We start from the raw sequence: 26,009 nt of genomic DNA, 5'->3' as shown, positions 1-26,009 counted from the left end.
GAGCAGTGACCGCATAAGAGACTGAGCCAGACTTGCCTATGAGTGTCCAGGAGTCTCTGGCAGAGGCGTGGTGGGTCAACAGTGGCCTGCTGCAAGGTCAGGGGCACTGACTACCACAGTCTTGGGAGCTGTGGTATGCTGGCATAAGTCCTTTTGAAGGAGGTAGCCATTACCCCTACCGTAGTTTGGCGTGAGACCAAACTACCAGGAGGGAACAAGGCCCCACCTATCAGCAGAAAACTGGATTAAAGATTTACAGAATAAAGAAAACCAACAGAAAATGGGGATTTGTCCCCCAAAGTAATTGTTTTGGTTATGGTGATGTTTGAAACACTGTAGATCTTGGAATAAATTATTCAAGAGCAATTGAATTAACTTTAATATTATGGTCTAATTCATTATGTATTTAGTAACTTGAATTATCCAAAATATTGTTTGTGCTATATCATCCATATTTTTGGATAGTCATTTATTATATTTTATTTAGGAAATTATTTTGTACTTGTACTTTGATATTCAGAAGTTATAAATTCTTCAAACAAAGTAGTAAAATTATATTCTACGTATCTCAAAGCTTCCTTAAGAAGTAAACATATTTTTCATTTAGTGATGCAGGTAAAACTTTCACGTGGATAGAAGTACCTAGACCTCACATACTCCCTGAGCTCCATAAATTCATAGTCTGCTGCGTGCCTCTGACATTTCCACCAACCCCATCTCTGGCTGACTGGGAATGGGGTATGAGAAGGCTGCTAACTGACTTACCACTGACTCAAGTGTAGACGCACTTTTGTTTATTCCTCATGGTGGATATAGGGATGGTTGAAGCATTTAGAAAAGACTTAGGCTCCTGGATAACAGAGGAAATTGACATGTTCAGTTCAGTTCAGTTCAGTCGCTTAGTTGTGTCCGACTCTTTGTGACCCCATGAACTGCAGCACACCAGGCCTCCTGTCCATCACCAACTCCTGGAGTCCACCCAAACCCATGTCCATCGAGTTGATGATGCCATCCAACCATCTCATCCTCTGTTGTCCCTTTCTCCTCCTGCCCTCAATCCTTCCCAGCATCAAGGTCTTTTCTAATGAGTCAGCTCTTTGCATCAGGTGGCCAAAGTATTGGAATTTCAGCTTCAACATCAGTCCTTCCAATAAACACCCAGGACTGATCTCTTTTAGGATGGACTGGTTGGATCTCCTTGCAGTCCAAGGGACTCTCAAGAGTCTTCTCCAACACCACAGTTCAAAAGCATCAATTCTTCGGCGCTCAGCTTTCTTTATAGTCCAACTCTCACATCCATACATGACTACTGGAAAAACTATAGCCTTGACTAGACGAACCTTTGTTGGTAATGTCTCTGCTTTTTAATATGCTGTCTAGGTTGGTCATAACTTTCCTTCCAAGGAGTAAGTGTCTTTTAATTTCATGGCTGCAATCACCATCTGCAATGATTTTGAAGCCCAGAAAAACAAAGCCAGCCACTGTTTCCCTGTCTATCTGCCATGAAGTGATGGGACCAGATGCCATGATCTTAGTTTTTTGAATGTTGAGCTTTGAGCCAACTTTTTCACTCTCCTCTTTCACGTTCATCAAGAGGCTTTTTAGTTCTTCACTTTCTGCCATAAGGATGCTGTCATCTGCATATGTGAGGTTATTGATATTTCTCCCAGCAATCTTGATTCCAGCTTGTGGTTCCTCCAGCCCAGCGTTTCTCATGATGTACTCTGCATATAAGTTAAATAAGCAGGGTGACATATAATATACAGCCTTGATGTACTCCTTTTCCTATTTGGAACCAGTCTGTTGTTCCATGTCCAGTTCTAACTGTTACCTCCTGACCTGCATACAAGTTTCTCAAGAGGCAGGTCAGGTGATCTGGTATGCCATGTCTTTCAGAATTAATTGACATGAAGAGTTAATTTCATTCACAAAATCCGCAGTCCTCACCATGGCTTGCCAGGCCCACCTGATCTGGCTTCTGAGGTGTTTCTAACCTCCTGTCTTTCTTCCCTGTGCCGCCCTGACTGGGTTTTACCACACTGGCCTCCTTGCTGATTCTGGAACATTCTTATGTCAACACCTCCCGACACATGTACCATGCCCACCGCCTTAGTGCCTTGGCTCCCACTGTGCTCTCTTTCCTTCCTTCAAGACCTTGCTCAGACTTTACCTCCTTTCTCAGTGCGTCCTGCCCTGATCACCCTGTATAAAGCTACTGTCCACCTCCACCCCAACTCCTGCTCCCCTTTATCCCTCTCTATACTTTTTTCTGTAGTATTTAATCACCTCTAATTTAGGATAATACTTGTAATTTACTTATTCTTATATTTATTATTTGTCTTCTGCAACTAAAGTATAAGTTAATAAAGGAAGAGTTTATCATTTTTTGTTTTTCATTGTTGTGGTTATTTTAATAAGCAGGTGTCTCAGTACCTAGAACACTGGTGTGTGGTATAAGTCTGGCTCCAAGAAAGCCAGGCTTAGCCAGATGGAAAACACCCTTCTTGCCATCTAAGTTCTGTTTTTTTAACCCTTCTTGGAATGATTGCCCGTGAAGAATGACTGTATTTGGCAGAAACCCTGACTCCACTCCATGGAAATGTGGCCCAGTTATACTGTGATTTTTCTCTCTATTCCCAAGTGTGTGGTGTTAATAAGTGGTCTCACCACTTGTTATACTAAGCAGTAGTTAAGGCTGGAACAGAAATGGGCTTTAGTGCTGGACTTAATCCCCAGGATACTAGGACCTGTGTGGTAGGTTTGTTCCTTTATAACCTGTCCCAGGTTTAAGAAGTTCCTAGAAGTTAGGTGAATTAGGTTCTGGTTCTGACTGTAACCGGGCTTCCCTGGTGGCTCAGAGGTTAAAGTGTCTGCCTGTGATGTGGGAGACCTGGGTTCTATCCCTGGGTTGGGAAGATCCCCTGGAGAAGGAAATGGCAACCCACTCCAGTTTTCTTGCCTGGAGAATCCCATGGATGGAGGAGCCTGATGGGCTACAGTCCACGGGGTCGCAAAGAGTCAGACACGATTGAGCGACTTCACTTTCACTTTCTGACTGTAACCAATTCATTGTCTTAGCTTATGATTCTAGGCATATGCTTCGTCAGTTGTAAAATTGAACTGGATTGTGTTTTTTTCCCTTACTCTGTGAAGTTTAGCTATATCATCAAAAAAAATATTAACTTTTCTAATTTAGGAACCCTCTTTTAAAATACATTAGATCTTAGGTTAATAATCATGTTACTGTACTATAAGATTTGTATTTGGTAAGGTGCTACATATATAAAAACAATTGAGTGTACTAGTAGTGTACAGGACCTAACCTAATTCTTTTCTTACATAATTTCACTGGAAAAAACAAACTTTTGCTAATGGTTAGAATTCAATTAACTAGAAAATTGAGTCTTTAGATGTGATAAATAACTCATGTTCTAGAATCCATCTCTTTCTCCCTTGCTCTCTTCTTCCCTTAATTTCTTCTCTACCCTTCAGGTTATCTACTGTACAGTTTCTGTTTTTTTGTGCTTAGAGAGCAAAAGGATGGCACTTTACAGGTATTTTTCAAGAATTTTGCTTTTTGAATATATATTTTGTTCATCATTGTACCCCTTAGCATTCAGCATATTGACTTGTACATAGTAGTTGCTTCTTAAGTATTGCTTGGATGAATGTATTTGCTTTTATTCCCCTCCCTCCCCAATATTTAATTCACTCAGAAGGTGATTTTTTAAAAAAATTTTTTATTATTTTAAGAAAGGTGACTCTCGTGATGGTGGGACTTGATAATGCTGGTAAAACGGCGACAGCGAAGGGGATCCAAGGAGGTAAGCTGAAAAACATTATTATTAAATTATTCTGATTTATTTATTTAAATTTCTTTATTAAATATTTGTTGGGTAGAGATATTGTGTACTCTATTACTTTGTATTCTTAGTGTACTTGTGTGTAATATGGTGAATAGACTCTGGCTTAATAGTACCAGCCTGTTCTGTTTCAGATTTGAATGAATGCAAAGATATGGAGGCTCCCTGAGGTCTTTGATCAGCTAGCAGGAGTCATAGCTGTCTTCTAGCTAGTAGGAACAAAAAAGTGTAAAAAGGACATACCCCTGCTATTAAGGCTGCATATTGTCTACATTGTTTTGGCCAGAATTTAGTTAAAGAGCTACAACTCAGTGAAAGAAAGGTAGAAATACAGATAGCCAGGACAGCTCTCTTTGTATCTCTTGATTTTTTTTTTTCGATATGATGTGTGTTTTTTACAATTATGTTAAAGATACATTGAAGGGTTTTATGTCATTTATGTTACATCTCATCGAACGTATTTATTTAGTCTTAATTTAATGCTTTGTAACTATAATATAGAAGTTGCTGTACTAGTGAGTTTGTGTTTACCCAGAAGATGTAGCATGAGCCATGCATCTTAACGGTATGAATTGGGAAAAAACCTAACATATATTTGTTTCTGAAAATAAATGTTGCAGCAAAGATATGCGTGACAAATGGGAACTTTTACTTGGGAAGGTTTATGAAAGAAAATTTACACCTTGCAAAACTTGTTGGAAAAAAATGTTTGTCACCCCCAATTCTGTTTTATAATGTTAGATACAAACTATATATTTATTTATTTATTTTTTGGCTGCACTTCGTGATGTGTGGTATTTAGTTCCGCAACCAGGGATTGAACCTGTGCCCCCTACATTGAAAGTACAGGATCTTAAACGTTGGACCACTAGGGAAGTCCAACAAACTATATGTTATTGTTTGAAGCAGTCTTCTAAAGGCTTTTTGTACCCCTCATGTGGTCACTGAGGTTATATCCTCAAAGAACTGTCACCGTCTAAATCAGGGGCACTCAATATGTCAGCAAATTTGGAAAACTCAGTAGTGGCCACAGGACTGGAAAAGGTCAGTTTTCATTCCAATCCCACAGAAAGGCAATGCCAAAGAATGCTCAAACTACTGCACAATTGCACTCATCTTACACGCTAGTAAAGTAATGCTCAAAATTCTCCAAGCCATGCTTCAGCAGTACGTGAACCATGGACTTCCAGATGTTCAAGCTGGTTTTAGAAAAGGCAGAGGAACCAGAGATCAAATTGCCAACATCTGCTGGATCATAGAAAAAGCAAGAGAGTTCCAGAAAAACATCTATTTCTGCTTATGCCAAATCCTTTGACTGTGTGGATCACAATAAACTGTGGAAAATTCTGAAAGAGATGGGAATACTAGAGCACCTGACCTGCCTCTTGAGAAACCCGTATGCAGGTCAGGAAGCAACAATTGGAACTGGACATGGAACAACAGACTGGTTCCAAATAGGAAAAGGAGTTCGTCAAGGCTGTATATTGTCATCCTGCTTATTTAACTTCTATGCAGAGTACATCATGAGAAACGCTGGACTGGAAGAAACACAAGCTGGAATCCAGATTGCTGGGAGAAATATCAATAACCTCAGATATTCAGATGACACCACCCTTATGGCAGAAAGTGAAGAACTAAAGAGCCTCTTGAAGAAAGTGAAAGAAGAGAGTGAAAAAGTTGGGTTAAAGCTCAACATTCAGAAAACGAAGATCATGGCATCTGGTCCCATCACTTCATGGCAAATAGAAGGGGAAACAGTGGTAGACTTTATTTTTTTGGGCTCCAGAATCACTGCAGATGGTGACTGCAGCCATGAAATTAAAAGATGCGTACTCCTTGGAAGAAAAGTTATGACCAACCTAGACAGCATATTAAAAAGCAGAGACATTACTTTGTCAACAAAGGTCTGTCTAGTCAAGGCTATGGTTTTTCCAGTAGTCATGTTTGTATGTGAGAGTTGAACTATAAAGAAAGGTGAGCACAGAAGAATCGATGCTTTTGAACTGTGGTGTTGGAGAGGACTCTTGAGAGTCCCTTGGACTGCAAGGAAATCCAACCAGTCCATCCTAAAAGAGATCAGTCCTGGGTGTTTATTGGAAGGACTGATGTTGAAGCTGAAATTCCAATATTTTGGCCATCTGATGCGAAGAGCTGACTCTTTTGAGAAGACCCTAATGCTGGGAAGGATTGAGGGCAGGAGGAGAATGGGACGACAGAGGATGAGATGGTTAGATGGCATCAGCAACTCAGTGGAGATGAGTTTGGGTTAACTCCAGGAGTTGGTGATGGACAGGGAGGCCTGGCATGCTGCGGTTCATGGGGTCTCAAGAATCGGACATGACTGAGTGACTGAACTGAACTGAATTGAAATAGGGTTTTCAAGTTTCTTCTGTAAAGACCCAGATAGTAAATATTTTATTTTTTTAAATTCATTTATTTTTTTGGCCAAACTGCATGGCATATTGTATCTTAGTTTCCTAATCAGGGATTGAATCCATGGAGTCTTAACCAGTGGACTGCCAGGGAAGTCCCAGATAGTAAATACTAATATTTTAGACTCTGAGAGTCTTACGGTCCCATTCCCAACTACATAGTTCTGACACATTGGTTTGATAGGAGCCATAGACAGTATGTAAAAATTGAGCATGGCCATATTACAATGAAACTCTCCTTATAGACACTAAAATTTGATTGATATGTTATGCAATATCCTTTGGAATTGTTTTGGAATTATTTTAAAATGTAAAATGTGTTCTTATCTTAAGGGCCATGTAAAAACAGGTGGCTATCCAGATTTGGTCTGCAGTCCATGAAGCCTTATCCAAACATCCTCTTTTATTACCTTCAAAACCTTAGGTTCAAGGGAACAGGATCTAGGAACTTGCTAATAAATCCATCTGATTATTTGGACGTACTTAGAATATCCTCTTTCCATCAGGTCTTTTTTTTTTTTTTTCCTAAATCATACTTCTATATATCTATCAGTGTCATTTTCTGAGTTTAGAAAATGTTCAAGGTGTCATGTCCTGAACAAAAACGTCAAAGCTGCCTTCAACTTTGAGCTGCCTTCTGACTCTGTTTTTGTTCTTCATTTTTATTTACTCTTTAGCCTACTCCGGTGACTGATTTCTTACCTTTTTTTTCTTCTCTAAAGAATCCAGTTATATAGAACTAGTTGGGAGTTTTCCTAGGATATAGGTTTGATTGAGCCTTTTGATGCCTTTGTTTTTTGCTTATACTGTTCCCATTTGCCTCATTAAAGAGAAATAAACTTTTCCTTAAAGACAGAACATCTGCTTATCTCTAAAGACAGTTGTTTGTCATGTTGTCTCCTTTAGGAAGTCCCTTCTGGTCTCCTGCTGCCCTCACCCCTTATCACCACCATGAATACAATTGGCTACTACTATTTTTGTCTACTCTTGTTTGTATATAATATGTGTATCAGTGCTTAATTGCTCCTCTATTCATGTATTTCTTTACCTTTCCAGACTATACATTCCCAAGGGCAGATTTACTTGTTTTGGTGTCCCAGGTTAGTCATGCCTTGCTGCTGCTGCTACTAAGTCGCTTCAGTCGTGTCCGACTCTGTGCGACCCCATAGACGGCAGCCCACCAGGCTCCTCCGTCCACGGGATTTTCCAGGCAAGAGTACTGGAGTGGGGTGCCTTAGGGTGTAGTAAGCCGTTTTCCTGAAACATTTCTCCCGTGGCTTCTACTCTTTAGCTTATTTATGACTCTTCTCGTTTTTTTTTTTTTTAATTAAAAGCAAACTTTATTGTATATTTCCTCCTTTCTTTTGAGATAATTTCCCTCTCTTACTGTATTGTGATCAGCTAAGTCCAAACCCTAGTGTTTCATCTATGATTTTATTATAGTTTCCTGGAGGACGACAGAGGATGAGATGTCTGGATGCCATCACCGACTCGATGCACACGAGTTTGGATGAACTCCAAGGGAGTTGGTGACGGACAGGGGGGCCTGGTATGCTGCGATTCATGGGGTTGCAAAGAGTTGGACACGACTGAGTGACTGAACTGAACTGAATCTAAAAGTATTTTCCCTATCTTCATTTCATTCATTCATCTTCTCTTCTTCATGGCTGTCAAAGTGATTGCATTAATAGGATATAGGTTCGATTGTACTAAAAAGCCTAAAATAACAGTGGCTTAACAAAATAGAAATTTATTTCTCTCTCATGTAATAGCACAGGCAGAAGTAGTTTAGGGCTGGCATAGCAGCTGTATGGTATTAGGGACTCAAGTTCCTTTTCCTATTTGCTTTGCCGTTCCTAGTATTTTCCCTTGCCAACCTGGTCCAGGACCAACCTGGACTCAATACTACGTATGTACTTCAGCCAGAAGGAAGAAGTAAAAAGGATAAAAGAAGACTGTCCTCCTTTTTTTTAAAAGTGTGTGACCCAGCAGCCACCATATCACTACAATTCACAGACTGTTGGCTGCAGCCTGTGGTATTCTAAACCTGGCTCCTACTTGCTCACATTGGCTCAGAAAGTCAGTGAAAGCCAATTAGGTACCTCTTTGTCCAACTTTATGGTCAGGTGCCTCATATTGGTAATTTCAAAGTAGCCGTAGTGGTAGTACTTACAGCATGAAAATACTATATATCAGAGTTCCACAGCCTCCAAAGCCAATTAAAGATTTAACAGTGATAGCTTATGGTGAATGGTGTCAGATTCTTCATCTCCGAAGATTTAGCTTTGGGCTTGATCAGTCAAGAGCTTTTGTGTAGCAGAGTTTTATTAAAGTGTGAAAAAGGGACAGAGAAAGCTTCTGACATAGAAGAAGGGGTCGGAGAGTATGCCCCTCACTAGTCTTTCAGTCCAGTTCAGTTCAGTCGCCGAGTCGTGTCCGACTCTTTGCGACCCCATGAATCGCAGCACACCAGGCCTCCCTGTCCATCACCAACTCCTAGAATCTACTCAGACTCATGTCCATTGAGTTGGTGATGCCATCCAGCCATCTCATCCTCTGTCATCCCCTTCTCCTCCTGTCCCCAATCCCTCCCAGCATCAGTGCCTTTTCTAATGAGTCAGCTCTTCACAAGAGGTGGCCAAAGTATTGGAGTTTCAGCTTTAGCATCTGTCCTTCCAATGAAAACCCAGGACTGATCAAGTCTTTAGCAAGGGAAGCATATACTTTTTAATTAATTATTGCAGCAAATCAAAAGGATGTCTCAAGGTTGTAAAATTTTACCAGACCCACTCCCACAAGTTACATTTTAGGATAACAGGATTAGAATTTAATAATAGAAAGAACCTACCAGACCCACTGGTGATGGAATTCCAGTTGAGCTATTTCAAATCCTGAAAGATGATGCTGTGAAACTGCTGCACTCAATATGCCAGCAAATTTGGAAAACTCAGCAGTGGCCACAGGACTGGAAAAGGTCAGTTTTCATTCCAATCCCAAAGAAAGGCAATGCCAAAGAATGCTCAAACTACTGCACAGTTGCACTCATCTCACATGCTAGTAAAGTAATGCTCAAAATTCTCCAAGCCATGCTTCAGCAATACGTGAACTGTGAACTTCCAGATGTTCAAGCTGGTTTTAGAAAAGGCAGAGGAACCAGAGATCAAATTGCCAACATCTGCAGGATCATCGAAAAAGCAAGAGAGTTCCAGAAAACCATCTATTTCTGCTTATGCCAAAGCCTTTGACTGTGTGGATCACAATAAACTGTGGAAACTTCTGAAAGAGATGGGAATACCAGAGCACCTGACCTGCCTCTTGAGAAACCTATATGCAGGTTAGGAAGCAACACTTAGAACTGGACATGGAACAACAGACTGGTTCCAAATAGGAAAAGGAGTTCGTCAAGGCTGTATATTGTCACCCTGCTTATTTAACTTATATGCAGAGTACATCATGCAAAATGCCAGGCTGGAAGAAACACAAGCTGGAATCCAGATTGCCGGGAGAAATATCAATAACGTCAGATATGCAGATGACACCACCTTTATGGCAGAAAGTGAAGAAGAGATAAAGAGTGTCCTGATGAAAATCAACGAGGAGAGTGAGAAAGTTGGCTTAAAGCTCAATATTCAGAAAACTAAGATCATGGCATCCAGTCCCATTCAGTTCAGTTCAGTTCAGTTGTTCAGTCATGTCCGACTCTTTGCAACCCCATGAATCGCAGCACGCCAGGCCTCCCTGTCTATCACCGTCTCCCGGAGTTCACTCAGACTCGCGTCCATCGAGTCCCTGATACCATCCAGCCATCTCATCCTGGGTCGTCCGCTTCTCCTCCTGCCCCCAATCTCTTCCAGCATCAGAGTCTTTTCCAATGAGTCAGCTCTTCTCATGAGGTGGCCAAAGTACTGGAGCTTCAGCTTTAGCATCATTCCTTCCAAAGAAATCCCAGGGTTGATCTCCTTCAGAATGGACTGGTTGGATCTCCTTGCAGTCCAAGGGACTCTCAAGAGTCTTCTCCAACACCACAATTCAAAAGCATCAATTCTTCGGTGCTCAGCCTTCCTCACAGTCCAACTCTCACATCCATACATGACCACAGGAAAAACCATAGCCTTGACTAGACGGACCTTAGTTGGCAAAGTAATGTCTCTGCTTTTGAATATACTACCTAGGTTGGTCATAACTTTTCTTCCAAGGAGTACGCATCTTTTAATTTCATGGCTGCAGTCACCATCTGCAGTGATTTTGGAGCCCCAAAAAATAAAGTCTGACACTGTCTCTAGTGTTTCTGCATCTATTTCCCATGAAGTGATGGGACCAGATGCCATGATCTTTGTTTTCTGAATGTTGAGCTTTAAGCCAACTTTTTCACTCTCCTCTTTCACTTTCATCAAGAGGCTTTTTAGCTGCTCTTCACTCTCTGCCATAAGGGTCGTGTCATCTGCATATCTGAGGTTATTGATATTTCTCCCGGCAATCTGGATTCCAGCTTGTGTTTCTTCCAGTCCAGCGTTTCTCATGATGTACTCTGCATATAAGTTAAATAAGCAGGGTGACAATATACAGCCTTGACGTACTCCTTTTCGTATTTGGAACCAGTCTGTTGTTCCATGTCCAGTTCTAACTGTTGCTTCCTGACCTGCATACAGATTTCTCAAGCGGTAGGTTAGGTGGTCTGGTATTCCCATCTCTTTCAGAATTTTCCACAGTTTATTGTGATCCACACAGTCAAAGGCTTTGGCATAGTCAATAAAGCAGAAATAGATGTTTTTCTGGAACTCTCTTGCTTTTTCGATGATCCTGCATGTGTTGGCAATTTGATCTCTGGTTCCTCTGCCTTTTCTAAGACCAGCTTGAACATTAGAGAGTTCACGGTTCATGTATTGCTGAAGTCTGGCTTGGAGAATTTTGAGCATTACTTTACTAGCATGTGAGATGAGTCAGTTGTGCGGTAGTTTGAGCATTCTTTTGCATTGCCCCATTACTTCATGGTAAATAGATGGGGAAACAATGGTGACAGTGAGAGACTTAATTTTTGGGGGCTTCATAATCACTGCAGATGGTAACTGCAGCCATGAAATTAAAAGATGCTTGCTCCTTGGAAGAAAAGCTGTGAGCAACCTAGACAGCGTATTAAAAAGCAGAGACATTACTTTACCCACAAAGGTCCATCTGGTCAAAGCTATGGGTTTTCCAGTAGTCATGTATGGATGTGAGAGCTGGACCATAAAGAAAGCTGAGCACCAAAGAATTGATGCTTTTGAACTGTGGTGTTGGAGAAGACTCTTGAGAGTCCCTTGGACTGCAAGGAGATCTAACCAGTCAATCCTAAAGGAAGTCAGTCCTGAATATTCATTGGAAGGACTGATGCTGAAGCTGAAACTTGGGCACCTGATATGAAGAACTAACTCATTGGAAAAGACCCTTATGCTGGGAAAGGTTGAAGGCAGAATTAGAGGGGACAACAGAGGGTGAGATGGTTGGATGACATCACTGACTTGATGGACATGAGTTGGAGTAGGTTCCAGGAGTTGGTGATGGACAGGGACGCCTGGCCTGCTGTATTACATGGGGTCACAAAGAGTCGAACACAACTGAGCAACTCAACTGAACTGAAACCTAATTACCTCCCAAAGACCCCACCTCCTTATACCATCACCATTGGGAATTAGGGTTTCAGCAGATGAATTTGGCTAGGACATAACCATGTAGTTTATTACACCTTTACACTGTCCCCTCCAGACTTAATCACAGAACATATAGGTTCTTATATTATTTGCATTAATATTATATCTCTCTGAAGTGTACTGGATATTCTTTGAGGGTAGCAACCCTATTTTATTCATCTTTACATTTTAATACCTAACAAGGTTCTGTACTGAGTAGGTTATTCTGAATATGTTATTTCTCTTATTTCTTCCTCAGGACAGTTGACTTATTTTCACTGATAATTTCAGGGGAGAGGGGGAGTACCTTTCAATTTGTACTTAAAGATAGCTGTTGGTTTTAACTGTGAAACCAATTCTGGTCTGGACTAGATCCACATTTTTAAATGTCTAGTATAATTCTGTTTTTGGAATATATGTCTGCTTATATTGTTTCTAAACTTGCTTTTTTCTCCCTCTAGATAAGGCAGGTCTTTTAAAAATGTGATGTGTGGTTGTCTTTATTAACTTTCTAGGGAGCTGTCTAAACTGTAATAAGATGCTTGCTGAGAGGCAATGGTACATTGCAAGTCTGTTTCTCAGTCATACCTAAGCCTAAAAGCAAATGCCTTTCAAATTTATTTTTGTAGTAGCAAATGTTTTGCTGAATGTGGGAGTGATAATACCCTCTAAACCAGTTTTGTTCAGTAGAGCTGTTTGCAGTAATGGACATGTTCTACACTGGCTTTGTTCAGTGGGGTGGGCCACCAGTCACATGTGACTCTTGAGCACTTTAAATGCAGCTAGTACAACTGAGGAACTAAACTTTTGATGTAAGTTTGATTTAACTTTGAAATCCTCATGTAGTTTGTGGTCACTGTATTGACTTTACAAAGTTCAGGGGAGTAGTATTTGTTGTGAATTCCATGATGTGGAGAAGGAAATGGCAACCCACTCCAGTATTCTTGCCTGAGACATCTCACGGACAGTGGAGCCCTGGTGGGCTGTAGGCCGTGGGGTCACAAAGAGTTGGATACAACTTAGCAACTAAAGGATAACAACCACAGTGGTAAGTGAATGGAGGAGACAGACATGAAGTCTGAACTCTTGTCTGTAACCATTGAGTCACTTGCATCCGTTAATTGCTCATGCATTCTCTCTTGCCCTGCTTCTATTTTTGTTTTCCTGCCTCTCTAAAAAGTGACTGTCACTCTCATTTTCAGTAAGTTCTAGAGACTTTTGCAAAGATGAATCTCAATAAAGGACTACTTTAGTCATCTCATGGCTTAGAGGGTAAAAAGTCTGCCACAGTGCAGGAAACCCAGGTTCGATCCCTGTGTTGGGAAGATTCCCTGGAGAAGGAAATGGCAGCCCACTCCGGTACTCTTGCCTGGAAAATCTCATGGATGGAGGAGCCTGATAGGCTACAGTCCATGGGGTCGCAAAGAATTGGACATGACTGAGCGACTTCTCTTTCCTTTTTCCTTTTTAGTCATCTCAATTATATTATTGGTCTGCTGAAATGCCTGTGGTTCCCAGTTCTCTGTCTTCAGAACCCTCTTCAGTGTACATTCAGTATTAAAGATCTGCTTCAACTACAGTGTTCAGCTTGTTTGTATGTCTTGCCTTTTCCATTTCCATTACTTAGATCACCGATCTGACTGTTTAAATTCAACCTAGCTTTAAGGTTGACACGACTGAAGTGACTTAGCAGCAGCAGCAGCAGCTTTAAGGTCTAGGTTTCAGCTCCTAGTTCAAGGCTTGACCCTTAGTAATCTTTTTAATCTCTTATTGTCATTACCATTCCTTGGCAGTTATAATTGTATATATCCTGTACTTCTTTGTGCTGTCATATGCAGACGTACAAAGCAATTCAATTATAATTTATGAAAATATCCTGTATTCTTTTCTTGTAGAAAAAAATAAAATCTACTCTTTACATTTATAAGCTGTCCTTGAAAGTTTCTTTATTCCAATTATAGCTTTTATTCAGTTAATTAAAAAAGAATGGTCCCATACTCTTCATTGTTGTCAGTTACTAAGTTGTGTCTAACTCTTTGTGACTCTTGTCAACTGCAGCATGCCAGGCTTCCCTGTCCTTCACTATCCCCCACAGTTTGCTCAAACTCATGTCCATTGAGTCAGTGATGCCTTCCAACTATCTCATCCTCTGTTGCCCCCTTCTCCTCCTGCCCTCAATCTTTTCCAGCATCAGGTGGCCAAAGTATTAGAGCTTCTGCTTCAGCATCAGTCCTCCCAGTGAATGTTCAGGGTTGATTTCCTTTAGGATGGACTGGTCTGGTCTCCTTGCAGTCCAAGGGACTCTCAAGAGTCTTCTCCAACACCACAGTTCCAAAGCATCAGTTCTTTGGTGCTCAGCTTTCTTTATGGTCCAACTCTCACCTCCATACATGAATAATGTAAAAATCATAGCTTTGACTATATGGACCTTTGTGGTCAAAGTGATGTCTGCTTTTTAATATGATGTCTAAGTTTGTCATGGACAGAGGAGCCTGGTGAGTTACAGTCCATGAGATTGCAAAGAGTCAGACATGACTGAAGTGACTTAACACACAAATACTAGGTTTGTCATAGCTTTCCTTCCAGGGAGCAAGTGTCTCAATTTCGTGGCTGCAGTGACCGTCTGCAGTGATTTTGGAGCCCAACAAAATAAAGTTTGTCACTGTTTCCGTTGTTTTCCTATCTAGTTGCCATGAAGTGATGGGACCAGATGCCATGATTTTAGTTTTTTGAATGTTGAGTTTCAAGCCAGCTTTTTCACTCTCCTTTCACTTTCATCCAGAGGCTCTTTGGTTCCTCTTTGCTTTCTGCCATGCTCTTCATAGCTTCTCCCATTGTTTGGTTGTTTTAAACTATTCCCTAAATGTTTAGTTTTTCTTTATAACTACGTGGGTTGTAATAGTCCCTGGGGATGGCCGTGGTGTTGAAAGTTGAAATTTTTATTGTTTGTAACTTGGAGAATCTGTAGCCTTAAGGGCAAAGGTTCGTTTATTTATTCTACAAATACTTATTAAGTCCCTGTTATATTGTAGGCATTATTTTAGGACCTGGGGTTATAGCAATAAAAGCAAACAAGCAAACAAAAAGCCCTGTCTGCAAGGAGTGTAAATTTAGCTGGATATTGTATAGTATCTACCTTTCCTCCAAACCAGTTTGCTTAGATATAATGCTTATTATGTAAACAAATAATAAACATTCTATTTAGTACTAATATATGATGAATAATACACTTATGCCATTTAAGTTGTGAAGTTAAATTAATGTTACTAATTTGAAGTTTCAAGATTCTTTTTCTTTATATCATTTGAAACAGAATATCCTGAAGATGTAGCTCCTACTGTTGGATTTTCCAAAATTGACCTTAGACAAGGAAAGTTTGAAGTCACCATCTTTGACTTGGGAGGTGGAAAAAGAATTCGAGGAATCTGGAAGAATTACTATGCTGAGTCCTATGGGGTGATATTTGTTGTGGATTCAAGTGATGAAGAAAGAATGGAGGAAACAAAAGAGACAATGTCAGAAGTGCTGAGACACCCTAGGATATCTGGAAAGCCTATATTGGTGTAAGTAATGTTGGTGTTGGGCTTCCATGGCTGCAGTTGGGGGAAACCTGGGTTTGATCCCTGGGTTGGGAAGATCCCATGGAGGAGGGCATGGCAATCCACTCCAGTATTCTCGCCTGGAGAATCCCCATGGACAGGGGAGCCTAGTTGGGTCCATGTGGTTGCAAAGAGTCGACACGACTGAGCGACTGAGCTTGCGCGCGATGTTGGTGTTATTGTAAACAAAGAAGCAGCAGCATTAGTCATTAAAGAAATCTCCCTAAATTACAAAACACTGAAAAAGTGTTGTCACACTCTCACATAATCAAATGTATGTAATTTACTGGGAGTTGTTAATATACCAAGGCTTTGTTATAATGCTGTCTGTAGGGATTAAGGGCAGAGGCTATGTAAAGAAAAATCTTATAATTAGATCGCCTGGATTTTCAAATGTGAACTCTTTGTTTTATTTGATAATTTACTCTTGTCAGATTTTGCAGATGGTCTATTAATGAGGTTCTAAAATGTTTTTCAACTTACTTTCCTCTTTCAGTAACATTTAGGTTTTGCCTCTTTTCTTTCCTTGAGTATTCTTGTTTGAAACTTACTTAGGTGGTTTATTTTTCTAAGGCCACATTGATTTCTCAGTTTTTACTTTTGTATTTCCAATCTGAGCATGTGATCTGTGTTGTTATCAGCGTGTGATCTGTGTTGTTATCAGCTTAGTCATAGGCTTAGCATCATTTTCTTCAGCTGCTTAAACATTAAAACATTAAAAAGTTAAACGACAAAGCCTTTTTGCACTGTCTGCCCTCATAGCATTTCTGGAGAGTAAACACAAGGTGGTGCTATGACTTTGAGACATAGTCAAGTGAAAAGTAGTTGAAATTGCTCTTAAAATTGAGTAGGTGCTATGTGTTCTCTTGCCTTCTTGTCCTTTTCTCTCATTCTCTTGTAGTTCATAACTAATGATTGAAAAAGAAAAAAAACTAAGCAACCTATCAACATGGTTAAATGGGAAAGTGTAAGCAAACTGTCTCTGTGGTCCTCAGTAATAAGTGAACATTTTTAAATGAGGCAGTCTGAAAACTCTGATTACAAAAAATAAAACGTTACTGTAACATTTATTGTTAAGCTTGTACTATTTAATTTTTATACTTTAATTAGAGAATTATTTGATATAATTAATTATTTTACTGAATCTGAAAGAAACTTTAATAGACGTGTATACAAAGAGTAAACTTTGTTGAACCACATAGGCTAAATTAGTCTCTACAAATGTTGAAGCAGAGAACCAGTGACTTATAAACAGTACTAACAAATGATGTTCATTTGTAAAATAATTGAGTGTGCTTTTTAACCCACTAGTCATTTATTTATTCTTTTTTTTCATGTATTCTTTCATGCCTTCATTCACTCATACAAGTACTAATTCAACAAATATTTGTTGCATCCACTATACGCTAGGCATTGTTCTGGTATAGGGATCCATTTAGTTATAGGGATACATTTGAGAACAGCAACAATAAAACTCCATGTGTGATCTCAGGAGCTTACATTCTAGGAGGTGACACACACAATAAATGTAATAAATAAATTGTATTGTACATTAGGTGATAAGTATATTGAAAACAAAACAAGTAAAAGATCAGGAATCCTGTAGTGGTGGTGGTGACCGGCATGTTACTCTTAAAATAATCATAGAAGGTCTTACTGAGAAGATGACACTGGAAGTGAGAGTCAGTCATGCAGACGTCTGTGACAAAGCCTGAGGCAGAGCCATGCAATTGGTAAATGTCTGCAGTGGTTACTGTATAGTTTGATAACTGTCGACAAGATACCTGCTTTGAGCTCTGTCACTTCTCTTAGCTAGTGAATTTGCAGAATTGGAAAAAAGGAAACAATTCACAACTAGAATGATTGCTCACAATTACAATTTCACTGTCAGTGAGATCTCACAAAGACATGAGAATTAATTGTAGATCATATAATATGTTCATGAAACATAAAATGGTTCACCATCTGAACGGTTTTTCTTAAGGGAGTTTTACAACTGTAGAATTTTTGTTAATTAGGCTAAAGTTTTGAGAAGTGTGTGCTTCAAAAATGCGCACAGTTTACCAGAAAGTACATATTCTTAGTAAATTTAGAAGATGTAAGAAAGAATGAGGATAAAAAATGATTGGCCTATCACGCAAAGCCATCCACTGCTATCATTTTTATGAGTTTCCTGTGCATATTTTTGTAAAACATGTAATGTATGTAGTGTTCATATAATATATACAATTTTCTGTCCCACCCTTTTTACTGTTTATAAATCCCTCTTTAATATCCACTTGTCTCATATTTGAAGGTTCTCCTGTTTACCTTTTTTGTCTCTGACCTACAATGTTTGTCTTATTGATGTTACTGTTTTAATATTTGAGTCTCTTTACTCCTCTCTATTCTGTTTGAGGTTAACTCCTTTCAACCTTTGTTCACTTCTCCCTTGTGTTACTGATTACTCTCCAGACCAGTCTCCCTGCTAGCATCTTGCCTATTCTCTAAGCTCTCCTCTACACTGAAGGCAGGAGCCCTTTTATTTGATATTTTTCAAATCACAGAACTGGTACATGCTTTCCTAAGTGAAACAATGCAAGAATAAAGTACTTAAGAGCTCCTTTTTAAATGCAGATTTGATCATTTTACTTTTCCCTGGAGTCCAGGTTGCGTTCATAGCTCCTTGCAGATAGGAAAGTCTGTGTTTTATCTGATAATAACTCTAGCATATAATAGATATGGCATTGAAAAGTAAGTGGAAAGGGTCGTAAGTGGCTAGTAAGTGGAAAGGGCCTCCAGTAGAGCCCTACTAAAGTCCATGTTCTGGGCTGGCGGGTATGGAGATGGAGGAAAGGCTACGCAATTAAGAGGCTGGCTACAGTGCTCCTTGTTGCACACAGCTGCTTCCTTCCTGCCATGGACATCTGGACTTCTTAGCTGAAAAATCCAGTTATGGCATCTAATGTCTTCTGCTTGCCACTTTTCTGAGCCTCAACTAGTGGATTTAGGATCTGCAAAGCCTCTCAGAACTCAGTTCAACCCCTTGATTATTTTTTCTTCCCATCCTCTAATAATGAGCAGAGAACAACAGACCTGTAAGAAGATTCAGTCCTTCAACAGAAGGAAATAAACTGGAAGAATTATCAGTAAAAACAAGGTTACAGATTGGTAGAGCAGGATTCATTCATGCTATGAGAAGCAGAGTAGATGACAATGGCAGCAGGTCCTGGACACTTCTCCAGCTCTGCCTGACTGGATTCTGCATACTGGTCTGACAGCGTGTGTTGTTGCACATAAAGTCTCAGTCATGTTTCATTTCATGTCAGAGACTTGAGGGTTCTCGGGAAAGGTCAGAATCATAGATCACTAGGCTTCTGTGCTTTATTAGCTTGGAAGTTCTGTTTGGCAGTTACGTAGTATTTACTTCTTAATCTGCATAATATTCTAGTCAGATCTCTGAAATAAGTGGTGAAAAGTTGAAAAAACATGGGTTTAGAGAGAAGATGGAGCACCTAGAACCTGGATTCTAAGAGCTATTGTGAATTTATGACCCTGGCAAGTCACTTTACTTTTTTGGGCTTAGTGGTTAAATGCTGTGCTGTTCTTAGTCACTCTGTTGTGTCCAACTCTTTGTGACCTCATAGACTGTAGCCCACCAGGCTCCTCTCTCCATGAAGATTCTCCAGGCAAGAATACTGTAGTGGGTTCTCATGCCCTCTTAACCCAGGGATCGAACCCAGGTCTCTTGCATTGCAGGTGGATTCTTTACCAGCTGAGCTACCAGGGAAGCCCTAATGGTTAAATACCTCTTCCTTAATAAAAGTATCTGTAAAATATTGTATTCAGCTGTACATTATCATGTGAACCATAGTATAGTCTATGTGAAGAATCCATTTCGGTAAAAAGGTAGAAGTGATTTGTATTTCTTCTAAAGAAATTAAAAACATTTAATGTAAATATCTGCTCTAAGATATTAAATGTTACCATCTTATCATGTTAAGCTGTGTATTTACCTAGAATAGAAAGCTTCTTTTCTCTCATATCTACTATTATAGAGATTAATTTGAACCTACACTCTGATTGGGTTTCCTTTGTGGCTCATCAGTAAAGAATCTGCCTGCCAATGCAGGAGACGAGAGTTCAATCCCTGGGTTGGGAAGATCCCTCAGAGAAGGTAATGGCAGCCCACGACAGTATTCTTGACTGGAAAATCCCATAGAGAAGCCTGGGGAGCTACAGTCCATGGGGTCACAAAGAGTCAGACACAACTTAGGGACTAAACAAAAACAATGTACTCAAATTAACTAAGGTTTGAAATATATTATCTACCCTCACATTCCCCTCCACATACACATGCTTACTTTAACCATTTATAACTTATTTTATTAAAAGCCTAATACTACATAGTCAGATAAAGAAGACCTTTCCAAGAGAAAAAGTAAACAACTTATGCAGTTGTATAAGTAGCACTGAAATCAGCAGTAATTTCAAAATTTAAGCTCAACATCCACCATAGAAGTTTTCTGTCAGTAAAACAAGGCACTGTTTGTTGATTCCTTGTGACTGAGCTGGCAGATATTTTAAACATCTTAAGTTGAAATTTTCAGCAACCCAAGGTTATACTAGTGTTATAAGAAGATGCATGTTCTTTCTGTATCTCTTCTTTCTAATATAGTCTTAAATGTTGCCCTTAGAGCAAATGTAAATTACCCTTCACTTTTTGTGGTTGAATCTCCTGATACTGCCAACTGAAATAACTCTGAAGATCCACTGCCTAAAATTTCCTCCCAGAATAATAACAACTCTTACCTGTGTTAGCACACTTGAACTCTTGGAATGGTGCCACTTTCTCCTTATGTACTATCTGCTTTTCTGTGGAGTTATATGACCTAACTTAACTTTTAGTCAAACCTCATAAATTAGATACTTCACACCAAAAGTGTTAAATGTATAGGAGATTCACTCAGGGAAGAAAACATAATATCTCTTTTATAATCTGATTAGATGTTATGAACATTTCAGGGAAAAAGAATATTTTGACCTAGAGGTCTTTGTACCATGGATGGCTTCCCAGATCCTCTGTAATCACGTACACAGTTCTGAGTGCTTGTGCATTTTTCTTGAGAGCAGCTTCTAGCTCTCTTCAAATTCCTAAAGGATTTCATGACCAAAGAGGTTAAAAAAAAATGGCAGTGAGTTTTTATATTAGGAGAAACAATAACCAGGATTTTATCATTTTTTGATAAGGGGATTTTTCAGCTTCTGTATACCTACTTGACTCAGCTTTCTTCTAGACAGTATTATGGAAAACTGTTAGTTTGAGTGATATTTTTTTCTTGTAAGTGCCCAAGAGAAGTTAATTAGGTTGTGGGTTATTCTAACACTGTCCTTAGAATTTAAGTCAAATGTACTTTTACAGAGTACAGCTTTCAATGAGAAATAGGAGAACCTGGGTCCTTTGTCAAATTCTGGAAACCCTTAAGTATGGGAGTGGGGACAACCTATATCATTTAATCACTTGATCTTTAGTTGTAGTGGTGAGTCCCTTAATTTACTGTCTGAAACCTCTACTCACTTTATAGGGCCCATTGGCTTAAGATTTCTTTTCTTTCAGTGGAAACTTAACCAAGCTGTCATCTTCATCAACCTTATTTAGTTACACTGTAGACTTACCTCTGCATTACCTTGCTGAGGGCCACCTTTCGTCTCTTACGGCATCCAGCTTCACTAGTAGCAGCTGTAGTTTACAGTAAAGCTTCTTAGCTGGTTGACTTCTCAAGTAATTTATGCTCCAAGAACCGGTAGACGTTCCTATCCTTTCCCTCTCCTGTCCCAACACACTCTATTATAAAACAAAACAGCGAAGAAAAACCTGTTGACTGTGTTGTTGAGCAGCAAGATGTTATCTAGGAATCACCTGTATCAGCATCAGACCAAGCTACATTTTTTTTAGAGTGGGGCCAAGGATGCTTCCATTTTTGCCACAGGTTCTCTAGGTCTCTCTGATGCACAACAGAAATTGGGATCTACTGGTATAGGGGAAAGCATGGGCTCTGGAGTTAGCCAGGCCTTGAGTAATCATCCTGAGCTTTGATGTTTCCACTTGTAAATAAGGATTTTAATATTTATATTACATGAATTCTGAAATAATGTATTTAAAGCATCTAGTGCAGTTCTTTACTAGTGTTCTGTGCATGTGATAGTGGAAATGAATAGTTGCTGTTGATTGCTGATATGTGGTGCCCAGGTAGACTGAATTAAGAGAGCCAGTTTTAAAGTATCTTGTGTGATTTCAGGCTACCTGAAGCTTTTGATTTACAGAAACTGACATGGCTTAGTAAGAATGAGTCCAAGTGCTCAAAGTAGTTTTCACTATTTTTGTTATTGCATACTTTCTGAGCCAGTAGCTTCCTAATATTATGCTTCTAATGCTTAAGAATTTTTTCTTTTAAGTTAATTTTAAGGGAAAAAATGACTACTTTTAATACATGTTGTGTGTGAATAAACAATATATTCAGCAGCTAATTAGTTAAATATATTGTTTTTGTTGCTTAATAGGATGCTTTTGAAGTATAACAATGAAATTGTATCTGGTATATCAGTTCAGTTCTATTCAGTTGCTCAGTCATGTCTGACTCTGCGATCCATGAACTGCAGCACGCCAGACCTCCCTGTCCATCACCAGCACCCAGAGTTTACACAAACTCATGTCCATTGAGTCCGTGATGCAATCCAACCATCTCATACTCTTTCGTCCCCTTCTCCTCCTGCCCTCAATCTTTCCCAGCCTCAGGGTCTTTTCAAATGAGTCACCTCTTCGCATCAGGTGTGTGGTATATACACAATATACTGGACTTTCAATTTCAACATCAGTCCTTCCAATGAACACCCAGGATTGATCTCCTTTAGGATGGACTGATTGGATCTCCTTGCAGGCCAAGGGACTCTCAAGAGTCTTCTCCAACACCACAGTTCAAAAATATCAATTCTTCCACGCTCAGCTTTCTTTATAGTCCAATTCTTACATCCATACATGACTATTGGAAAAACCATAGTCTTGACTAGATGGACCTTTGTTGGAAAAGTAATGTCTCTGCTTTTTAATATGCTCTCTAGGTTGGTCATAAATTTGCTTCCAAGAAGCAAATGTCTTTTAATTTCATGGCTGCAGTCACCATCTGCAGTGATTTTTGGAGCCCCCCCAAAATAAAGTCAGCCACTGTTTCCACTGTTTTCCCCATCTATTTCCCATGAAGTGATGGGACCAGATGCCATGATCTTCGTTTTCTGAATGTTGAGCTTTAAGCCAACTTTTTCACTCTCCTCTTTCACTTTCATCAAGAGGCTTTTTAGCTGCTCTTCACTCTCTGCCATAAGGGTGGTGTCATCTGCATATCTGAGGTTATTGATATTTCTCCTGGCAATCTTGATTCCAGCTTGTGCTTCTTCAAGCCCAGCATTTCTCATGATGTACTCTGCATGTAAGTTAAATAGGCAGGGTGACAATATACAGCCTTGATGTACTCCTTTTCCTATTTGGAACCAGTCTGTTGTTCCATGTCCAGTTCTAACTGTTGTTTCCTGACCTGCATACAGGTTTCTTAAGAGGTAGGTCAGGTGGTCTGCTAGTCCCATCTCTTTCAGAATTTTCCACAGCTTATTGTGATGCACACAGTCAAAGGCTTTGGCATAGTCAATAAAGCAGACATAGATGTTTTTCTGGAACTCTCTTGCTTTTTCAATGATCCAGCAGATGTTGGCAATTTGATCTCTGGTTCCTCTGTCTTTTCTAAAACCAGCTTGAACATCTGGAAGTTCACGGTTCACATATTGCTGAAGCCTGTGATATATGTGATATATCACTGTCCTGTGAATCTTTCTGTGGTTGTCTTGTATTAAAAGGAATATGTTGAGATATAAACATTACTATAGAAAATTTCTATTTTCTGATAATAAATAGTACTTGATTTTCTTAGTTTTCATAATAAACAGTTTAGGAACAATTACAAACAAGTATCAGTAAGGCACTACATAAAAGGATACAGCTTTAGAAGGGACAGAAGAAAAACTTACCACCTGATTAGCTGGAGAGTTTATCATTAAATTTATCTTTTTTTTTTTTTTTACCATCTGAGCCACCAGGGAAGCCCTAAATTTATCTTTTTTTGTATGTTCCTTAAATATTTGATGGAGAAGGCGATGGTACCCCACTGCAGTACTCTTGCCTGGAAAATCCCATGGACAGAGGAGCCTGGTAGGCTGCGGTCCATGGGGTCGCGAAGAGTTGGACGCGACTGAACGACTTCCCTTTCACTTTTCACTTTCATGCATTGGAGAAGGAAATGGCAGCCCACTCCAGTGTTCTTGCCTGGAGAATCCCAGGGACGGGGGAGCCTGGTGGGCTGCCGTCTATGGGGTCACACAGAGTTGGACACGACTGAAGTGACTTAGCAGCAGCAGTAAACATTTGAAATTAAAAGACGATTACTCCTTAGAAGAAAAGTTATGACCAACTTAGACAACATATTAAAAAGCAGAGACATTATTTTGTCAACAAAGGTCTTTCTAGTCAAGGCTACGGTTTTTCCAGTAGTCATGTATGGATGTCAGAATTGGACCATAAAGAAAGCTGAGTGCCGAAGAATTGATGATTTTGAACTGTGGTGTTGGAAAAGACTCTTAGACAGTCCCTTGGATTGCAAGGAGATCCAACCAGTACATCCTAAAATAAATCAGTCCTGATTTACTTTATTCATTGGAAGGACTGATGTTGAAGCTGAAACTCCAATACTTTGGCTACCTGATGCGAATAACTGACTCATTTGAAAAGACTTTGATGCTGGGAAAGATTGAAGGCAGGAGGAGAAGGGGACGACAGAGGATGTGATGGTTGGATGGCATCACCAACTCAATGGACGTGAGTTTGAGTAGGCTCCAGGAGTTGGTGATGGACACGGAGGCCTGGCATGCTTTAATCCATGCGGTCACCATGAGTTGGACACGACTGAACTGAACTGAAACATTTGAAGCTGATCTATAGGAAACATTTTGTCTCTCGTAATGCTGCTGCTGCTAAGTCGCTTCAGTCGTGTCTGACTCTGTGCGACCCCGTAGACAGCAGCCCACCAGGCTCCCCCGTCCCTGGGATTCTCCAGGCAAGAACACTGGAGTGGGTTGCCTTTTCCTTCTCCAGTGCATGAAAGTGAAAAGTGAAAGTGAAAAGTGAAAGTGAAGTCGCTCAGTTGTAACCAACTCTTCACTACCCCGTGGACTGCAGCCTACCAGGTTCCTCCATCCGTGGGATTTTCCAGGTAAGAGTCCTGGAGTGGGGTGCCATTGCCTTCTCTGCTGGTAATTATGGTAACTAGCAAAGTATAAGGAGAAAGCAATGGCACCCCACTGCAGTACTCTTGCCTGGAAAATCCCACGGACGGAGGAGCCTGGTAGGCTGCAGTCCATGGGGTTGCTAAGAGTCAGACACGACTGTAGCGACTTCACTTTCACTTTTCACTTTCATGCACTGGAGAAGGAAATGGCAACCCACTCCAGTGTTCTTGCCTGGAGAATCCCAGGGACGGGGGAGCCTGGTGGGCTGCCGTCTATGGGGTCACACAGAGTTGGACACGACTGAAGCGACGCAGCAGCAGCAGCAGCAGCAAAGTATAAAACTCTTCAATTTATTTATATTTTATAAATTGAAATTATTTTATAGTGTTGCTGCTGCTAAATCACTCAGTCATGTCCGACTCTTCGCGACCCCGTGACGGCAGCCTACCAGGCTCTTCCGTCCATGGAGTTTTCCAGGCAAGAGTACTGGAGTGGGGTGCCATTGCCCTCTCCATTTTATAGTGTTAGGAGATACATATACACACACATACATACTGATATTTCTCTTCTTCCTTAATTCCATGCGGCTTTTAGTTTATAATTTTGCCCCATGGTTTTCTAAGGAAATAAAAACTATCATATAAGAACTGTCTCATTTTTCCCACCACCAAATTTGCTCAGTTAGCTGCTTTTATTCCTAACCTTACCTTCCTTCCTATAATATAGAAGATGTGTTGCTACTCCTATCTAAGGTTAGCTTCTCCATTTTTGCTCTGGATCCCACCCCTTTCTACTATTGTATGTTATCCCTTCCCTTTGTTATACTGAGTTTCTTTCCCTGGACTGTTTCCGTCAGCAGAATGTGCTCTGGTGTTTTGTGGTATATTGTGGAATTTTTTGACTACGTCTCTGTCTGTTTTCTCATTTGTATAGGATTCTATTCCAAATTCTGGAAAGAATTGCCTGTAGTAAATCTGTACATTTTTATATCACATTCTTTCCTCAGCATACTGCATTTGTGCTTCTTTCCGTACAGTTCCTTGAAACTGCTCTTGTTGGAGTCAACAAATTATCTCTATGTTGCCAAATCCATTGTTACTTTGCTGTTCTAATTTTACCTAAAATTGACTATTTCCTCAA

At 40.0% G+C, this 26,009-nt stretch overlaps 1 protein-coding gene across 3 annotated transcripts in view; it reads left to right on the top strand.

Moving 5' to 3' along the window:
* The window catches only part of ARL13B (ADP ribosylation factor like GTPase 13B), an 84,774-nt gene that overhangs the window by 15,702 nt on the left and 43,063 nt on the right, over window positions 1-26,009 (top strand). The window contains exons 1-3 of one of the 3 annotated variants that reach the window (XM_040226772.1): window positions 3,416-3,554; window positions 3,754-3,824; window positions 15,275-15,524. The exons of 1 other annotated variant lie outside the window; for it this stretch is intronic. In XM_040226772.1, coding sequence (XP_040082706.1) covers window positions 3,541-3,554; window positions 3,754-3,824; window positions 15,275-15,524 — 335 coding nt within the window. In that variant the 5' untranslated portion in view covers window positions 3,416-3,540. Of the gene's footprint in view, window positions 1-3,415; window positions 3,555-3,753; window positions 3,825-15,274; window positions 15,525-26,009 lie in introns of those variants that run through there. One more of the 3 variants, XM_040226762.1, reaches the window with a different exon arrangement.

This window comes from Oryx dammah, unplaced genomic scaffold (genome assembly GCF_014754425.2).
Source record: "Oryx dammah isolate SB20612 unplaced genomic scaffold, SCBI_Odam_1.1 HiC_scaffold_2, whole genome shotgun sequence".
Lineage (NCBI taxonomy): Eukaryota > Metazoa > Chordata > Mammalia > Artiodactyla > Bovidae > Oryx > Oryx dammah.
Note: the sequence above shows the minus strand (reverse complement) of the source record. Positions and strands in the feature narration are given on the sequence as shown.